Source organism: Helobdella robusta, assembly GCF_000326865.2.
Source record: "Helobdella robusta unplaced genomic scaffold HELROscaffold_220, whole genome shotgun sequence".
NCBI classification, from domain to species: Eukaryota; Metazoa; Annelida; class Clitellata; order Rhynchobdellida; family Glossiphoniidae; genus Helobdella; species Helobdella robusta.
Genome location: NW_008704171.1, coordinates 1 through 16,562, shown reverse-complemented (window position 1 = coordinate 16,562; position 16,562 = coordinate 1). Strand labels below are relative to the sequence as shown.

The following is a 16,562-nucleotide window of genomic DNA, read 5'->3' as shown; positions in this document are numbered from 1 at the left end:
CCGATCTCCACCTACTGTTGCCGTTGGGGTTGATCCACAGGATCTGCGTGTACCACAACGATATGAATATCATCCAACGTTGAATACATTTCAACCCATCAACACGCAGTTTGTGACCCAGCGTCATCCGACAACCGTCATCGCGTCGTTGGATGTATTATGTGATACCTAATACTTGATCTATACATAGATATGTATCTTGCATGTACATATATGTATTTATATTTAACTATGTATCCGTAGGTCTGATGTGGAAACTCGTATCACACATATTCAACCGCAATAGTTGTATTCACAACGCATACACAGCAATATTGTATATCTGGCGCACATGTCATTCGTAATTAGTTTTCACTAACGTTTCTCAACCATGTTAAAACTTTTATAAAATTTCTATATTTTAATTATTTTACTAAACATTTTATTTAAATTACATTATTTTATTTATATAATCTACATAAACTTTAGTTATTATGATATTTACAACAAGGTTAATTTATTTCACAATTTAATACATATTTTATTTTCTATATTTTCACATTTTACATTAGGCATTTACTTTAATTAAATTATATGTTTAAACAATATTTAGGCTCTGAAGATGGCATTACGCCGAAACAGCGCTGTTAGCTTTATTCCAGTTTTAGATAAATATGAACTCAAACAATACCGCCTCGTTGAATGTCTTATAAAGAAGTTAATTAATGCAAAATGGGCAAACAATTTCAATGAAATTTGCATTTCTGAAAACCTCGTTCCTAAATATATATATATATATATATATATATATATATATTACAATATTCTATAAATTTTACCGAATGTTTGGCGTTAATAAAATTATGGTCTATTACCAACATATATATATATATATATATATATATATATATATATATATATATATATATATAATTTAATAAGCGTTTTAAAATGATCGATAAAAATATACATATAGCTGTATGCTACATGATGGTGAATGATCGGAAATATAAATGGTAAAAAAATAAATAAGTAGATTAGATAACAATACCTCTATATGCAATAGACTAAAACAGTTTGGCATGAAAAGTGGAAGAGAATTTGAAAGTTACGGGCGTGGAAGCGAACGAAAGATGTGTCTTGAATAGGAAATGGCATCAAAAGAAAAAACAAAATGAATACATTGAACCTTAATTAAGCCAGAAAGATAGAACAGAATAAAAATTAAGTAATGTGCAAAAACATGCAAACATGCCGATATAGGGCTTTCATCGGCCGATTCTATTAATAGTACAAAGCATGGACAACTTAAATTAGAATACACCATCATTGCAAATTAAAATAATGTTAGACTCATACATAAATAAAATGAGATTAAAAAATTGACCTTTAGGTCTAACGCAACAATCCGCTGAACAGGGTTCATCGTCGTTCTCCTCATCCACATTGCTGCTAACATACGACAAGGAAGATTCAGAGTTGTTAACGACACTGACTTGTTCCAAGTTAGTTGATTTATCTGAAACCAATATTAACAAATTTTGATTTTTGTTGGTAAACCAATTCATTAAAAGGCATCGTTGCATCCGGGCACTTCATACACTTGTAGTAAATGTTGTTTTTGCTAGAAAAACTAAAAACATTTACTCAATGTAACACAAACTTAATAATAATTCAGATAGTAGTGAACGTAGTCATTACTTTCCCTAGTTCACAGTAATCTTTCTCACAATTGTGAATATTAATGTGGTACGTCGGGAAAGTTTTGCTGTAATATCAATAAAAAAACAAGCAAACTTAACAAAATAAAAAAGGTTTTAAATAAATGATCAATCAGCATTGCTCTTCATTCGAAAATAAGCATAATGATGATAGACTAGTGTACAAAATTGTAACAACAAAAAAAACAACGACAACAACAATAATAATGTGACAATGGTAGAGAAAGTAGTTGGAGAAATGAAACTAGGTAAGGCGACAGGGTTTCGGAAGTGACGGCGGAACATATAAAGGCGAGTGGGGTGATAGGAATTGAAGTTATGATGAGAATTGCTAACAGTATGTTTGATGATGAAGGTATACCTGAGGATTGGCGACACAGTGTGTTGGTGCCGTTGTATAAGGGCAAAGGAGATGAGAGATTGTGGGTCATATAGGGGTGTGAAATTGCTAGAGCACGGAATGAAGGTAGTGGAGAGGGTGCTTGAGAGGAGGTTGAGAAATATGGTGACAGTTAATGAAATGCAGTGTGGGTTTTTGCCTGGTAGGGGAACGGTGGATGCGTTGTTCATGGTGAGAATGTTGCAGGAGAATTATAGAAAAAAGAAACGAAGATAGTACATGTGTTTTGTGGATCTAGAAAAGGCTTTTGATCGAGTACCGAGGAAGGTCATTGAATGGGCGTTGAGGAAGAAAGGAGTGAATGAGAGACTTGTTAAAGCTGTGATGCAGCTGTATGAAGGGGCGAAGACAAAGGTGAGGGTCGGAAGGGGGATGTCGGACGCTTTTAGTAGTAAAGTAGGAGTGCATCAAGGATTAGCATTATCACCGTTTTTGTTTGCAATTGTGGATGGGTTGTTATTTAAAATTTTGTATACAGATGATTTAGTCTTGATGGCTGATAGCATGGAAGAATTGCAGTTAAAATTTGACAGATGGAAAAGTGTTATTGAAAAGAAAGGGTTAAAAGTTAATATTGGTAAGACGAAGGTAATGGTGAGTTGGGAAGGTGGGGAGCGAGTGATAAGTAAAATAGACTCCTGTGGGGTATGTGACAGGAGAGTGAAGGCTAACTCAGTATTGTGTATAGGATGTCAGAAGTGGGTGCATAAGAGATGTAGTGGTGTGAGGGAGATACTGAAAAAGATGAAAGGCACGTTCAAATGTAAGAAATGTGTTCATGGTGTTATTAATAGGACGGACGCAAGGACGGGGTTGAGTGGTGGTATTGAAAGAGTGGAAAGCTTTGTTTACTTAGGGGATAAGCTGAACGCGGATGGAGGATGTTTGAGCGCAGTTACGGCTAGAGTTCGTGGATGAAATTTAGGGAACTTGGTGGGGTATTGAGTGGAAAGAAATGGTCAGTGAAGATGAAAGGGAGGGTATATAAAGCATGTGTGAGAGCAGCGATGGTATATGGTGGTAAAACTTGGGTGTTGAGGAGAGAGGAGGAGGAAAGTGTACTGCAGAGGGCTGAAAGAGCTATGGTGAGGATGATGTGTGGGGTTAAAGTGAAGGATAGGAGGAGTAGTACAGAGCTGATGTCGATGATGGGACTGAATGAGAACATTGTGACATTGATAAGGAGATCGAGATTGCGGTGGTATGGACATGTGTTGAGAAGGGATGAAAGGGTCGGGATTAGGCGAGCGTCGGAGTTCGAGGTTGAAGGAGTGATAGGAAGGGGTCGTACGCGATTGGGATAGAGAGAGCAGGTGGAGAAGGACAGAGTGAAAGCGGGGTTGCGTGATACGGTTTCATCATAGGTAGCCAAACGGCAACCCCCGATCTCGGGGAAAATGTCGTATAAACGTGTGTTGTTGTTGTTGACAACAACAATAATAATGCTAACAAACAACATTTGCGATATTCATTTAAAAATCTACTAAATTGACCTAAAATGCCTGAAAAGGCTGTAACTTTATAATTCAACGGTGATTCCTTGAAGGAAAAGTTCATAAAAGGCTTAATTTTTAAAAACTAGGCATTGCATTTTTTTTAAACTAAGCTGCATCAAAATTTATATCTTCATATGATATTTTTAACCAGATAGGTAACTGATCGACAATCATTCAAACATCCATCAACAAAACGGAATTTTATTCTATAATAATAATAACAAGACCAAAAGATATTGATTGTCATTCAGTTGTGAACAAACTAAGACTTCATGAACAAATGATTAATGCCAGTCAAACCTTGTATTTTTAGACCATCCCTACTGCATCTTTTGTTTCGTTTCCTTGGATGACTTGTTTTCCTCGGCAACGTCTTTATGACATCAGGTAAGACGTCCTACAAATGACAAAAATTAGCAGTGAACAAATTTAATGGTGTTGATAGCTTAAACCCAAATAATCTCTACTACCACATTTGCATAACTCTTAAATTATCAAATAAACCATTTGAAATATTAACATTAAAACATCAAAGCATTAAACCAACAGGAAAAGAGTAAATGCGTGTTTTGAAGGTTGAGGCATCATGACATTGCAGTGCGTATCTAAGTAGGTACCTTTCCGACATGTGCACCTCTATCAAGTCACCTTCTAACAACAACTCCATCAAATTCTTTCGGATGTTTTCCGTGAAAAGAAATTTATCTGTAGGTAAAATGTCAAAAATTTTAAATTGTTGTCAAATTAATCTGTTGAAAATGTCAAAAATTTTAAATTGTTGTCAAATTAATCTGTTGATATTTGATTCAATTTGAAACACTTGATTAAAATTTTATTTATTAGACGCTCAAAAAAGTTCCTGAAGATACGTAGGTCAGGAAGATATGCATGCTAAAGCGCCATCCATTATGACAGGGAGTCATTAGTTGAAAAAAAAGGTTTGAATGCAAAGATATCCCATCCCGACCTATGATACGCTAAGGCGAACCAAGCATTTATTGCACATGTTTGCAAGTTATGTGTTTGAAAAAATCTAAAAAGCATTATATTTAAATAAAATTTTAAAAAACTGATAGAAAATTATAAATTTTCAGTAGCTAAAAGTTAAATTTATTACTAATTTATAGGAGTCCAAATTCAAATAATGAGAATAACAATAAACTCATCAACGTTTTAACTGAGTCCAGTAATTTATCAGGCAAGTATCTTATTTTGGTCAATTTCAACTTTCCTGGTATTGATCGGAATGCCAGAGTTCGTTTGGGTTTAGAAGAGAAAATTGAAGATATGTTTCTGCAATTTACTGATGATAAATAATTTCTTCGGATTGAAGAACCTATGTGGCACAAATTGGACCTTCAGATTAAAGGGTAACTCAAATGAATTTTATGATGTTGCCTTCAAGAAGCAAAATCTTGTAATGTAATAAATTCAAGCCGCGAATGCAAAAATAATTTAAGAATTATCATGTCCAATGTAGATTCTTTGTCAAATAAACTGGATGATTTAAAAATATTTGCGGAAAGCCTATATGAAGCACTTGATATAATCGCATTAAATGAAGTTAACCCCAAGAACTTCAGTACACTAGAACTTTGTCAGAATTCAGTCGAGATGGTTATTCAGTCTTCTCTTCAGGGTTTGCTGAGGTCAATAGAAGAGGTTTGCTAGTGTTTTATACAATATCATGAAATATTTCATCAAAAAAGGTCATTTTTCAAAAAGCCAATTTTGTTTCATCCCTGTACGTTCTGTGGTTTTCAACTTTTATAATTTATGGAAGAAATAACCGAGGGAGTGGACCAGGGTCACTAAGTCAATGTAGTCTACATGGATCTTGAGAAGGCATTTGACAAGTTTTTCCATAGTCGTTTGTCGTTCAAACATTAAGGGTATGATGTGAATGGAAAGATAGTAAAATAGACAGTAAAATAGATCGAGAAATATCTCAGCAACAGAACTTTTCAGGTCAAACTAGATCATGCCTTATCAGAGCCAAAATTGGTTTTGAGTAGGGTCCCTCAAGGTGGGGTTTGAGCCCGTTGCTTTTTTTATTTATATTAACAACATATAAATTGAAGTTCCAAAGTCATGTTTTGAAGGTAGTTCACAAAGAGGACTTTATCCTAAGTGTCATTACCAGGAATTTCAAATACCTTTGTGACGAAGCTTTTGTAACTTTATACAAGTCATTGGTGAGAACGCACATGGAGTACGGCGTCCAAGTATGGAATCCTTACTGAGTCGATTTAATAGAGGAGCTGGAAAAAGTTCAGAAAAGGGCAACGCGTGTGAGAACATCCGGCAGAGGTGATCTACCGACGTATGAAAGCCAACCTTGATTTGTTATAAAAAATAATACATGGTCAGCTCCCTGCCGATGTTGTCCTTACGTTACGATGTTCGTACAAGGGGCCATAACTTCAAGCTAACTATAGGTTCTAACCATAAAAACTCCCGTAAATTTTTTTCGAATAGAGGGGTGGAAGAATGGAACAAACTGTATTCGGCCGTTATTAATGCCATCTCCTTGAGCGGTTTCAAGTCAGCAATTGATAGGACTATATTGTTACCGTTTGGTATAGGAAACATAACAGTATTATGATATGAATAATAGTAGGATGTATGCTTGTGTGAGAGCGTGAGTTTAGGTGTATGTACTTATCTGACATTTCTGTTACATTTATAGTTAGAATTTTTTAGTTAAGGTTGGCTTATCCACAAGTTTATCTTTTTTAGTTATCCTTCAAATAAAAAAAAATAAATAAATAAAAAAAAATAAAAAATTTATATATATATATATCATTCATATTATAAAACTGTTATGTTTCCTATACCAAACGGTAATATACTGGATTAAGACTGTCAGAAATGCAATTACTGATGAAAATCACAGTATGATACGCGTTAGTTAACTCCCTGTTTAATTTTTCGATTTTTCTAACGTTAGATCGTAAATGATTGTCAAGTTTCTAGAGTTCAAAACCAAATTTTTTATTTATTTTGAGTACAATAGAATATTTAAGCATAATAGAACAAAAAAGCTTTTTCCGGTATTCCTATGCCATACCTGGTATTTGAATTGATACGCTGTGTATGTGGCCGAATGCTCAAGTATATACATCCTGTGCTCTACAATGTTAATTCTTTGTTTGTTTAATGTGAATACAATACTTAACGGTCATTTAATTAGTTATTACGATCTTCAACTTTGTGCAATAGGAAACTTTTACGTGTCATCATTATCGATGATTCCTCTGTTTTTAAACTGTTTTGAACTTTTGCACTTAGTTAAGGTAATCAGCCCAAGTTTTTTAAACTTCTTGATTGGCTATGATGTCAATAAAAATGTTGGAAATATAAAAATATATATATTTAGAATACAGACTATCAGATATACTGTTGTTTGGGAAAGTCACAGCATTTTCAGCGTTGCTTAATTTTCTATTTAATTTTTCAATCTCTCTTACAGTTGATTATTAAGTTTATTTAACTTTTACACATTAAGTTTTTAATGTGCATGTTAAAAACTGAAAAGATTTTATCAGAAATTCATATTTCCATTACCAACGTTAAATTTCATGTTGTTTACGTTATATTATGGAAAGATCCAGTTGTTTAATATTGATTCAAAAAGTAGAATCCTCATTCCAAGCAATAATAAGAAAAGAAATTATTTTATACAGTTTCAAGTTTTCTCAAACCCAAAAATCCGAATAAACGTATAAAAAATGAGAGCGTTTTAATTCAGCTTTAATAACACCTTTCAAGTCACTTTACAATTATTTCACAAAAAAACTACATCATCTAGAGTTTCTCATATTTTTTGCAACCCTTAAATTGGTTTAACTTATTACAGCTCCGATCTCTATCTATTGGGAAAGTTTATAAAACTTTTCATTGGAGTTAAACATTTTAACCAGTGACAATGTTTCTATTCATCCGCTTCTGAAAACTAAATTGCACGTGTCATAAACAAAAAAATGCACAGACTTAGTACGAACCATTCAAATTTCCAATGTCGTCCCCATTGGCAAGCATTCTCCACAGATTTTCCAAAACTTTGAGATTTGGTTTTCCTTTAATAAAGGCTTTCATTTTCAGCTTCCATTCTTCAGCTCTTTTCATCAAATTGCCCAATGCTAGTCCTTCCTGAAAGACAACTTCCAGATCATTGTTGTACATAGCTACAAAATTATTCAATTCGCTAGCTCGTTGCCTATTGGTTCGATTGCATCTCGGGCATAAAAAGTTGTCAAACGTTTTGAGGATGTCAAAAGGAGATAAGAGTGGAAATGATAGGGTCTGTGGGATGCAGCTGTATTCCACACAACTATCTGTTTTTAGGAATGGGGATGTGTTTCTTATCAATATCATTGAAATAATATGAAAAATAAATTGTGACATTACACAAACTTTGGCTAGCTAGTATAGATCGTATAGATCACAATGAAAATCAAACTTTCAATAATAGCATTAAATAACTTTTTAAAAAATCTTGTAAAAAGCTTAATGAATTTTGTAAAAACAACTTAATATAAAAAATATTTTAAACTTTTGTAGAACTGAAAACTTGAAAACGCGCAATTTTCATATAATAACTGCAGAAAAGTTTTGAACAAAAAATGCTTGAACAGAAGAAGACTTACAACAGGCTGTTTAGATAAAGACTTTGACGGCAAAATGCTGTTAAGCATGCCAGATAGATTAAGATCAAACGTGATAAGAAAAGATGGGCTATGTAATGGTTTTAATACTCAGGTGATCAAGATTCAGTGTGCTGTTTGTTTTAGTGATGAACATGGCGAGCATGGACATAATTAAGTAACTATCATCAAGAGAAATAACTCAAGTGAATGAGTGATTAATTTGATCTTGATGGCAGGCAAGCAAGAAATACTCAACAGGAAATGAAAGACCGAAGATTTGCGGATGGTTAATAGAACTGAGAAAAAAAATGCAAAAAAACGTTCACAAACAAATTGTGGAAAGGTGTAAGTGGTGGGCATAAGTGGTGGATAATGAAGTTGTTGAAACGAAATGTATAGATAATAGTGAATATCAAGATATAAGTAGGGAATGAGGCTCTTTTTATCAGGACAATATGCTGGGCAAGAACAAAAAACGAGAGCAATAATTGCTAGAATAAAAAACATGGTGGAATAGGTTTGTAGAAATTGAATCGCTGATGTGTATTTACACACTGATTAGTATAACGGGATATATGTCCTAAATAAGGTACTGCAGTGATTACTGCAGTGGAGCAAAACATGGACAGAAAAAGTGAGAGTGAATGATAATAATAAATTAATAAAACTAATGAAAATACACAATTTGTTGAAAATTCAAAATAACCCACAATGGTACAGCTCATAGCACAAAGAACATTTAACCATGCTGCCGTATTTTCCAAGGCCACAAATACAATGTCCTATTGAGCCACATGGAGATGCATGTATTTTTTTTTCATTGACTTGTCTCAACATTTGCATATCTGTTATCTCTGCTTTACGTAATATCTATCAAAAAAAATGAATTTAGTTTGTCATTTAAGGAGGCAATTCAGAATATCAATGCCACACTTTGATCAAAACAAAAAACTAAAACAATAGCAACTGAACTATGAAAGAATACATTTCGTCTCAACAACATCATTTATCCCCCTCCTATGCCATCCATGCTTCTATACAAAGCTAACAATCTCCTCAGTTTTTTTCAAGCATAAATACACAGCAAACACTGTACTTACATCGATTTGAAATCTCATCAAAATAAAAAAACGAAAATTTTCCTGAAATATAAAAAAGCAAAGAAACTGTTGAAGAAAATAACAAACCTCCAAATATTCGTCATCCAAATGTGGAAAGTCCAATGACGAAGAAGAGTTATCCAAACTGATGAAACCATCATCATCTTCATTATTGCTATCAACACAACTATTTTTATTGTTGACTTTTGTAGTGCTGTTCACAGATTTTGTTGACTTGTGAATGAGTGATGGAATGTCTTTACGAGGTAGCAGCATCTGTCATGAGGGAACGATTTCTTTTATTAAAATCAAATGATATAATATAATCCATTCATTCTAATGTTACTTTTAAAAAAAATTTTAAACTGTTTAGAACTATCAATCAATCAATCAATCAATCAATCAATCAATCAATCAATCAATCAATCAATCAATCAATCAATCAATCAATCAATTTCTAGATTGATTGATAGAACTGCATAACAAATGTCAAAGAAAAGCAAAAACAAGAAATGGTTCTAAATTATTTGACAATTTGTATGGTGACTTAACATTGTACAGAGCCGTAAAAATAAGTTAAAGCAGGAAAAATTCAGAAAATGATGGCAAGCTTAAGATAGTTATGAAGATGTTAAAAAAACAAACAACTCAAGTCAAGGCAACAAATTTAAGAAACTGGAGCCACCTGACAGAAGAAAAAACTTGTGCAATCACAAAAGAGATTTATTATAAAAATATATTTCATTTTGTATAACTACCATATAAAAATATATGTAAACCTTTAGAAGTGATTGTTGAGATGATTTGAGCAACATATGAGAAAGCTGAGCTATCCACCCTGTTACTTGAGATTTGATATTTATGATATTTTCTAACTGTGGCAATGATATTGGAATTTGTTGACTTTTTGATATGAGGTTGTCCAAGTCTTCCAACTTGGGTTTGACAACGGACTCGTCGTTTGAACCAGATAACATCAACATGCTTCTTCTTCGAGTAACAGGAGCGTTCTTAGTTCTAAAAAGTTGTGGCTGTAATAAAAAAATTTACAAAGTTTGAGTAAAAAGATCAGTTTGCACTGATGTGATTACCATAATAAAATATCCGTAAAGTTTCAAATTGGCCTTAATGATGGAAAAGTAATGTGTTTCACCATCCATCTAACCAGTCGTTTAACGACATTTTTTCATTTTATCATCAGTTATTCATTCAGTTACAACCCAATTAACTATATCCCTCTCCTCTATCATTCATAAATCCCATATAAGTATTTGATCTTTCATTTACTCACAAACATCTCCTCGGCAGCTGAGCACCACTCCTTTGCATCCTTCAAGGCTGAAGACAGCAGGCCAATGGAAGGAATGACCATCTTACTTTCTTGGCATTCAATCACCAGTCGTTCCACATCTTCAACACTTTGCCAGGGCCTATGCATCAAATTAATACAAAAATTATTCTTTTAAAAATACTCATCATTTTCTACAATGATAACACCCGTAAAATAAGATGATAAAGGATCATAACCAAAATAAAACAAAATGTTTACTTGTTAAACGTGTAAGTAGAAGCTTTGAATTCTAGTTTTTTGAATGTAGTGATCAGCTCTTCCAAAAACTCCAAACTACTTTCTATTTTTGGATCAGAGGTTGCAAAACTCAATCCAGTTTCACGAAGTCTTAAAACAGTTTCACAGGAAAGTTGAATGGTTTCGTTTTGAATGCATGATACTTCTTCTAGCCAAGATATTAAAGAAAGACACTGGTGGAGCATTGCAAGTTCTGGCACTTCAACAGGGTACTCGTAACATTGGTCAAAATACGAATCTATCAGTTCATTGTCCAAAGGATGTTTCTGTATATCAGTTTGCAACTTTTTACGGAATTTTTCAATTCTTATCGACAGTTCCTAAATGAAATAAATTAAATGATTTCAAGTTGAGCAAATTTCATTGATATTTTGAATAAGAAGTTAATAACATTACAATAAAAATAAATTGCCAGTGTGAATAATAAGCCAACCTTAAGTTTAGGAGCACACATCAACTTGAATGACAAGCGGTCCATTCTGTTGACAATCGTCATGAATTCTTCATACGACACTTTCTCTTTATCTTCTAGTCTAAAATTACATTGAAAATTTTGAATCATATCATCGAAACACTTCAAAGCTAAAAAATGTATGATTTGAAATACTGAGACGTTAGATCATGCCACCAGAAGACTTTAAAGCTAAAAAATGCACGATCTGAATTAGTTAGACAGACATCAAAAGAACATAGATTGAGAAATTGTGACGTGTATGCACTACAGAATAAAGTCTTGACAACATTTTTTCAAACCGCAACCACCCGCATCCGCCCGCACCACAACTTTCACATCCTCCGACATCCGCAACGCTTTTAATCTGAATTCGACTACGTCCAATCCGCGTTGACAAAAACATCCGTAATCAGCAATTTTATTTTCGGGTATTAAATTGAAAAAGAACAACACTGTGAGACAATTCATTTAGGGAGCAGGATTTACTAACACAAAGCCGGAATAGCGCATCAGTTGCTTATAACTTATGGCTATGGCTTCATAAGCTTTCCTACTCTAGTCAAAAACCCAGCATAAAAACTCTTTATATTACATACTTATTTACAACAAAAACAACACACGTTTAGACGACATTTTCCCCGAGATCGGAGGTTGCCGTTTGGCAACCTATGATGAAACCGAAATACTCCTCGACGCCATTCACATCTGTCACTCGCCTCAGTATCACGCAACCCCGCTTTCACTCTGTCCTTCTCCACCTGCTCTCTCGCGTACGACCCCTTCCTATCACTCCTTCAACCTCGAACTCCGACGCTCGCCTAATCCCGACCCTTTCATCCCTTCTCAACACATGTCCATACCACCGCAATCTCGATCTCCTTATCAATGTCACAATGTTCTCATTCAGTCCCATCATCGACATCAGCTCTGTACTACTCCTCCTATCCTTCACTTTAACCCCACACATCATCCTCACCATAGCTCTTTCAGCCCTCTGCAGTACACTTTCCTCCTCCTCTCTCCTCAACACCCAAGTTTCACCACCATATACCATCGCTGCTCTCACACATGCTTTATATACCCTCCCTTTCATCTTCACTGACCATTTTTTTCCACACAGTACCCCACCCAGTTCCCTAAATTTCATCCATCCCACACAAACTCTAACCGTAACAGCGCTCAAACATCAAATAGCGAAGATAACGAATATAACAAAAATAACAATAATTAATTATATAACGTAATTCTGATCATTCCGGAGGATATAACAATATAAGCATGAGCAGATTCATAATTTTTTTAAATTCATTGAAATGCAGCTCTGTCAAACGCATATACTTGTAATTAAACCTTCGAAGAACAAAGGCTGTAATGTAAATTTACTATAAATGGCTCGGCCCGACAGGTTAAAAGACATTTTTATAAGACAAAGTGCTTGTAGACAACATGAGGCAGAAGAAACCATGAAGTGAGATTAAATAAAATGTCCCTCAGAAATATGAGGCATGAGAGAAGTTAATGTTTTTCTATAATGCAAACTGGTTTGAACATGATTCAAATAACCGTTACAATAAGCTCCAAAATATATTGTAATACATTACAAAATGAGAAGTCATAAAACAACAGTAGATATAAACATTTATACTTCTTCATTCAAGAAAAGCAAATTTAAAATCAATCAGTAGCAAACAATCTAAAAAAAAAGTAAAGCGAAGTTAAACTAAAGAAGAAATCCTCTGAGAGACACCAATTAGAGTGATAATAATAAATAAGGATAGGGTGGAAATAAATTACAAACTTGCTATCAACTTCCCCGGCAACAACATCTTCTTCTTCGTCGTCGTAATCATCATAATCGTCAGCAGCCACACCTTTCTTTCTCTTACTTCTCCTTCTCTTAACTTTACGTCTGCTCACAATATTGCCATCGGGACCCAGCAACATGCAAGCCACAGTCTGACATCTTTCTCCAAACTCGCATTCCCTTTTCAATGCTTCCAGCGTCGGACAAGATGGGAAGTTGTTCTCGCGCGCCTCCTTCAATATGCACTGCATACTGGACAGGGCTATCAAGAAGGTTAATAAAAAATTATGCCAATTATATTAGTGATCACAATAGTGAATGAAAAATGAACAAATTAGGCTAATAAAATTGAAAACAAGAAAGTTAAAATACCGGCATTAAGAGCATTAAAGTTTTTTAAACAAGTTTTTTTATGGTTGGTTACAATTGGGCGTTATTATCAACTAGTGCTTTTTTGCATTAATAAACAGTAATGAAAAAATCATCTGTCAATCGAAAGAAAGGAAAAAAGAGATAGATGGAGAGAGAAAATGAAAGAGAGAAACAAAAATATAGAGAAAAATCCATCAATTATTTGTTATGAAAGTAGAAGACACGTTAAAATGAAAGGTTTCTTCAACACTGCAACAGTTTTAATTTTGTTGATATTCTGATTTTACTGTTGGTGAGGATGTTTTTCATTTTAGAATATGCATCTTTCGCCCTAGCTATCCTTCGTTTGATATCCACATCACATTTACAACCTGAGGTAATCAGACTTCAGAGAAAATTGAAGCTGTTGACTTGTTTCACCTGTTTACAATTAATGATTATAGAGCAGATCGGGGTGGTTTTGCTTTTACTGATAACCATGCACTCTGTTTTGTTGATGTTAATTTCCTTTCCTTTCACTTTCAAAAACCAGTTTTTTCATTGAATTTGCTATAAGAGCTGTACCATCAGCATATTTTACATTGTTTATATTCACGCCTCCAATAGATATTCCAGGTAGATCTTCTATCTTTCTCATGATAATCTCACTATAGAGATTGGACGGGTCTGGAGAGAATACACAACCTTGCCTAACTCTTTTTTTATTTTGACAAAACTAGTCATCTTGTTACTAACTTTCATTGCTGCTTTTTGTTCCCAATAGAAGTTTTTGATAACTCTCGTGTCTTTTCCATCAATGCCCAAACTTTTCAATATTTTCATAAGCTCCACGTGTTTCACGCTATCAAAGGCTTTGGAGTAATCAACAAAACATATAAACAACAAGTATTTCTTTATTTCAATCGCTCGATCATTGATCATTTGTGGCATAAAAATAGCGTTTCTTGTGCCACAATCATCAACAAAACCACATTGGACATTTGAAATTTTTGATCTGATTTTGCTTCATGCTCTCATTATCAGAATTCTCAAGAGAAATTTTGTAAGATGACTCGTCAAGTGAAAGGCAGAGATAGTTATTCATAGAGGATTTGAAGGGTGAAGGCTAACCACTGAGTTAGAGACTTACATGTGAGAGATCGAGAAAGAAAATCTTTTTGACATTCAAGCAGCAAATTGAATAAAAAGTTAGAGTTTTTCAAAAGTTGCCAACAAATAAGTTGGAAGAAATGATAATTTCCTTTATATTTAAAGTCTAGAGTTATGTTAAAAATTGAAACTAGATTGCAACGAATTCGATATAAACAAATTAAATTTTGATCAATTGGGTATAAACAAACAAATGGTAACAAAACTCTACATCAACAGACCAAATGGTTACCAATTAAAAGTGATTATATCAATGAAATTTTTTTGTCGATTTAAGGAAAAACAGAAATTGGCTTGAGAATGTGCACAAAAAACTGAGCTGTGTAAGAAAGAAAAAAGATGAATGAAAAACGTTGAATAGGCAGAAATTTGGAAAAAAATGAAATCAAGTAATGAAAATTAAAGCAGAAGTTGAAGTTAAGTAAGTAGCGCGAACAGTTGCGGATAATGAATGAAATGAGAAAAGTAGTAAAAATAACTAAAAAAGACTAAGGAGGGAAAAACATCAGTAAGTGTTACGAATCAAAATATTTTAATATGCTTAATCCAAAAAAAATAATAAGTTTAGCCAAGCATAATTGGATTTATATACAAGAATATAAAAAATGAGAAAATTAATTTCAAATTAGAAGAAATAATTGTATGTTAAAAATCAAACTATTCAATTTACCCATACCTAGTCTATCTCTGCCTTTTGCTTCCATGGCAATTTTTGCTTTAATTATCCAGCTCTTAAAACCATGCAGCTGAGTTTGAAGGTGATCAACTTTCTCATTGAGTTGTTCCATGGTGTATTTGTATAGGAGTTTGAAACTGGATGTAGAGCGTGAGGAGCACACACTAATGATGTGATGAAGGCAAATCATTTTGCGAGCTGTCAAAGTAAATGAACAATTTATTCATACGCACGCGTATGTGTTATTCTGCTTCTATGTGCACCAAATAATCATGTGTCTTAGGCTACCAGATCTATCATAAAGTAATTGAATAATTTTACACACACATTAACACGCTCAAAAAAATACAAAAAATCAAACACACACACACACACACACACACACACACACACACACACACACACACACACACACACACACACACACACACACACACACACATATATATATATATATATATATATATATATATATATATATATATATATATATATATATATTTTCGATTGAATATATTTATTCATCTGGAGGCGTTATCCGAACATATATCTATGTCCTGGTTATGACATTAAACTGACCCTCACTGCCTTGTGAGTGATGTTGGATCATCAAAGGCTAGGCCCACCGCTTATAACTGTGGTTGCGTAAGGAAGGGCGTCCTGTGTAAAAACTAGCCAAATAATAAATGCTTATGATGATGACGGAGAAAACAATGGCCCTCAGTATCCGGCAGAAGAGGGTGCGAAGAATCTCCGGAGACCCAGTCGATGGGGTTGTGGTGCAAGGCCCTGTGGATGGTCTGGCTACTGGCACCCCACTCTATAGTGTGGCGGTGCAAGGCACTATAGATGGAAGGACTACTTGTAGACCAAGGGGTTGGAGGTTTGGTACCTGGAATGTAGGCACGTTGACAGGAAGAAGTTTGGAAGTGGTGGAGGAGCTGCAGAGGAGAATGGTTGACGTGGCTGCATTACAGGAGGTCAGATGGAAGGGTGAGGGTACAAGGTTTGTGGGGGCTAAAGGTGGAAGATATAAGTTGTGGTGGAAGGGGGATGATGGTACGGGAGGAGTTGGTGTGATGGTAAGAGAAGAGTTGTTGGAGCAGGTGTTGGAAGTGAGGCGGAGAAGCAATGGGGTAATTGTGGTGGTGATGGTGTTTGGAAAAGTAATAGT

At 34.3% G+C, this 16,562-nt stretch overlaps 2 protein-coding genes across 2 annotated transcripts; one reads left to right on the top strand and one right to left on the bottom strand.

The window, feature by feature from the left end:
- Positions 1–3,858: 3,858 nt before the first annotated feature.
- Positions 3,859–15,578, bottom strand: HELRODRAFT_184218 (hypothetical protein; the record flags this gene model as incomplete). Its single annotated transcript, XM_009018820.1, has 11 exons — positions 3,859–3,993; positions 4,144–4,301; positions 7,601–7,933; positions 8,956–9,115; positions 9,433–9,621; positions 10,125–10,362; positions 10,641–10,775; positions 10,895–11,253; positions 11,367–11,466; positions 13,186–13,453; positions 15,389–15,578. 11 exons carry the CDS (start codon positions 15,576–15,578, stop codon positions 3,859–3,861), a joined length of 2,265 nt encoding a protein of 754 aa, XP_009017068.1.
- Positions 15,579–16,101: 523 nt separating this feature from the next.
- On the top strand, positions 16,102–16,494 carry HELRODRAFT_184217 (hypothetical protein; the record flags this gene model as incomplete). Its single annotated transcript, XM_009018819.1, has 1 exon — positions 16,102–16,494. A coding segment is annotated over one exon (393 nt), but the record flags the coding sequence as incomplete, so codon positions are not given.
- Positions 16,495–16,562: the final 68 nt, after the last annotated feature.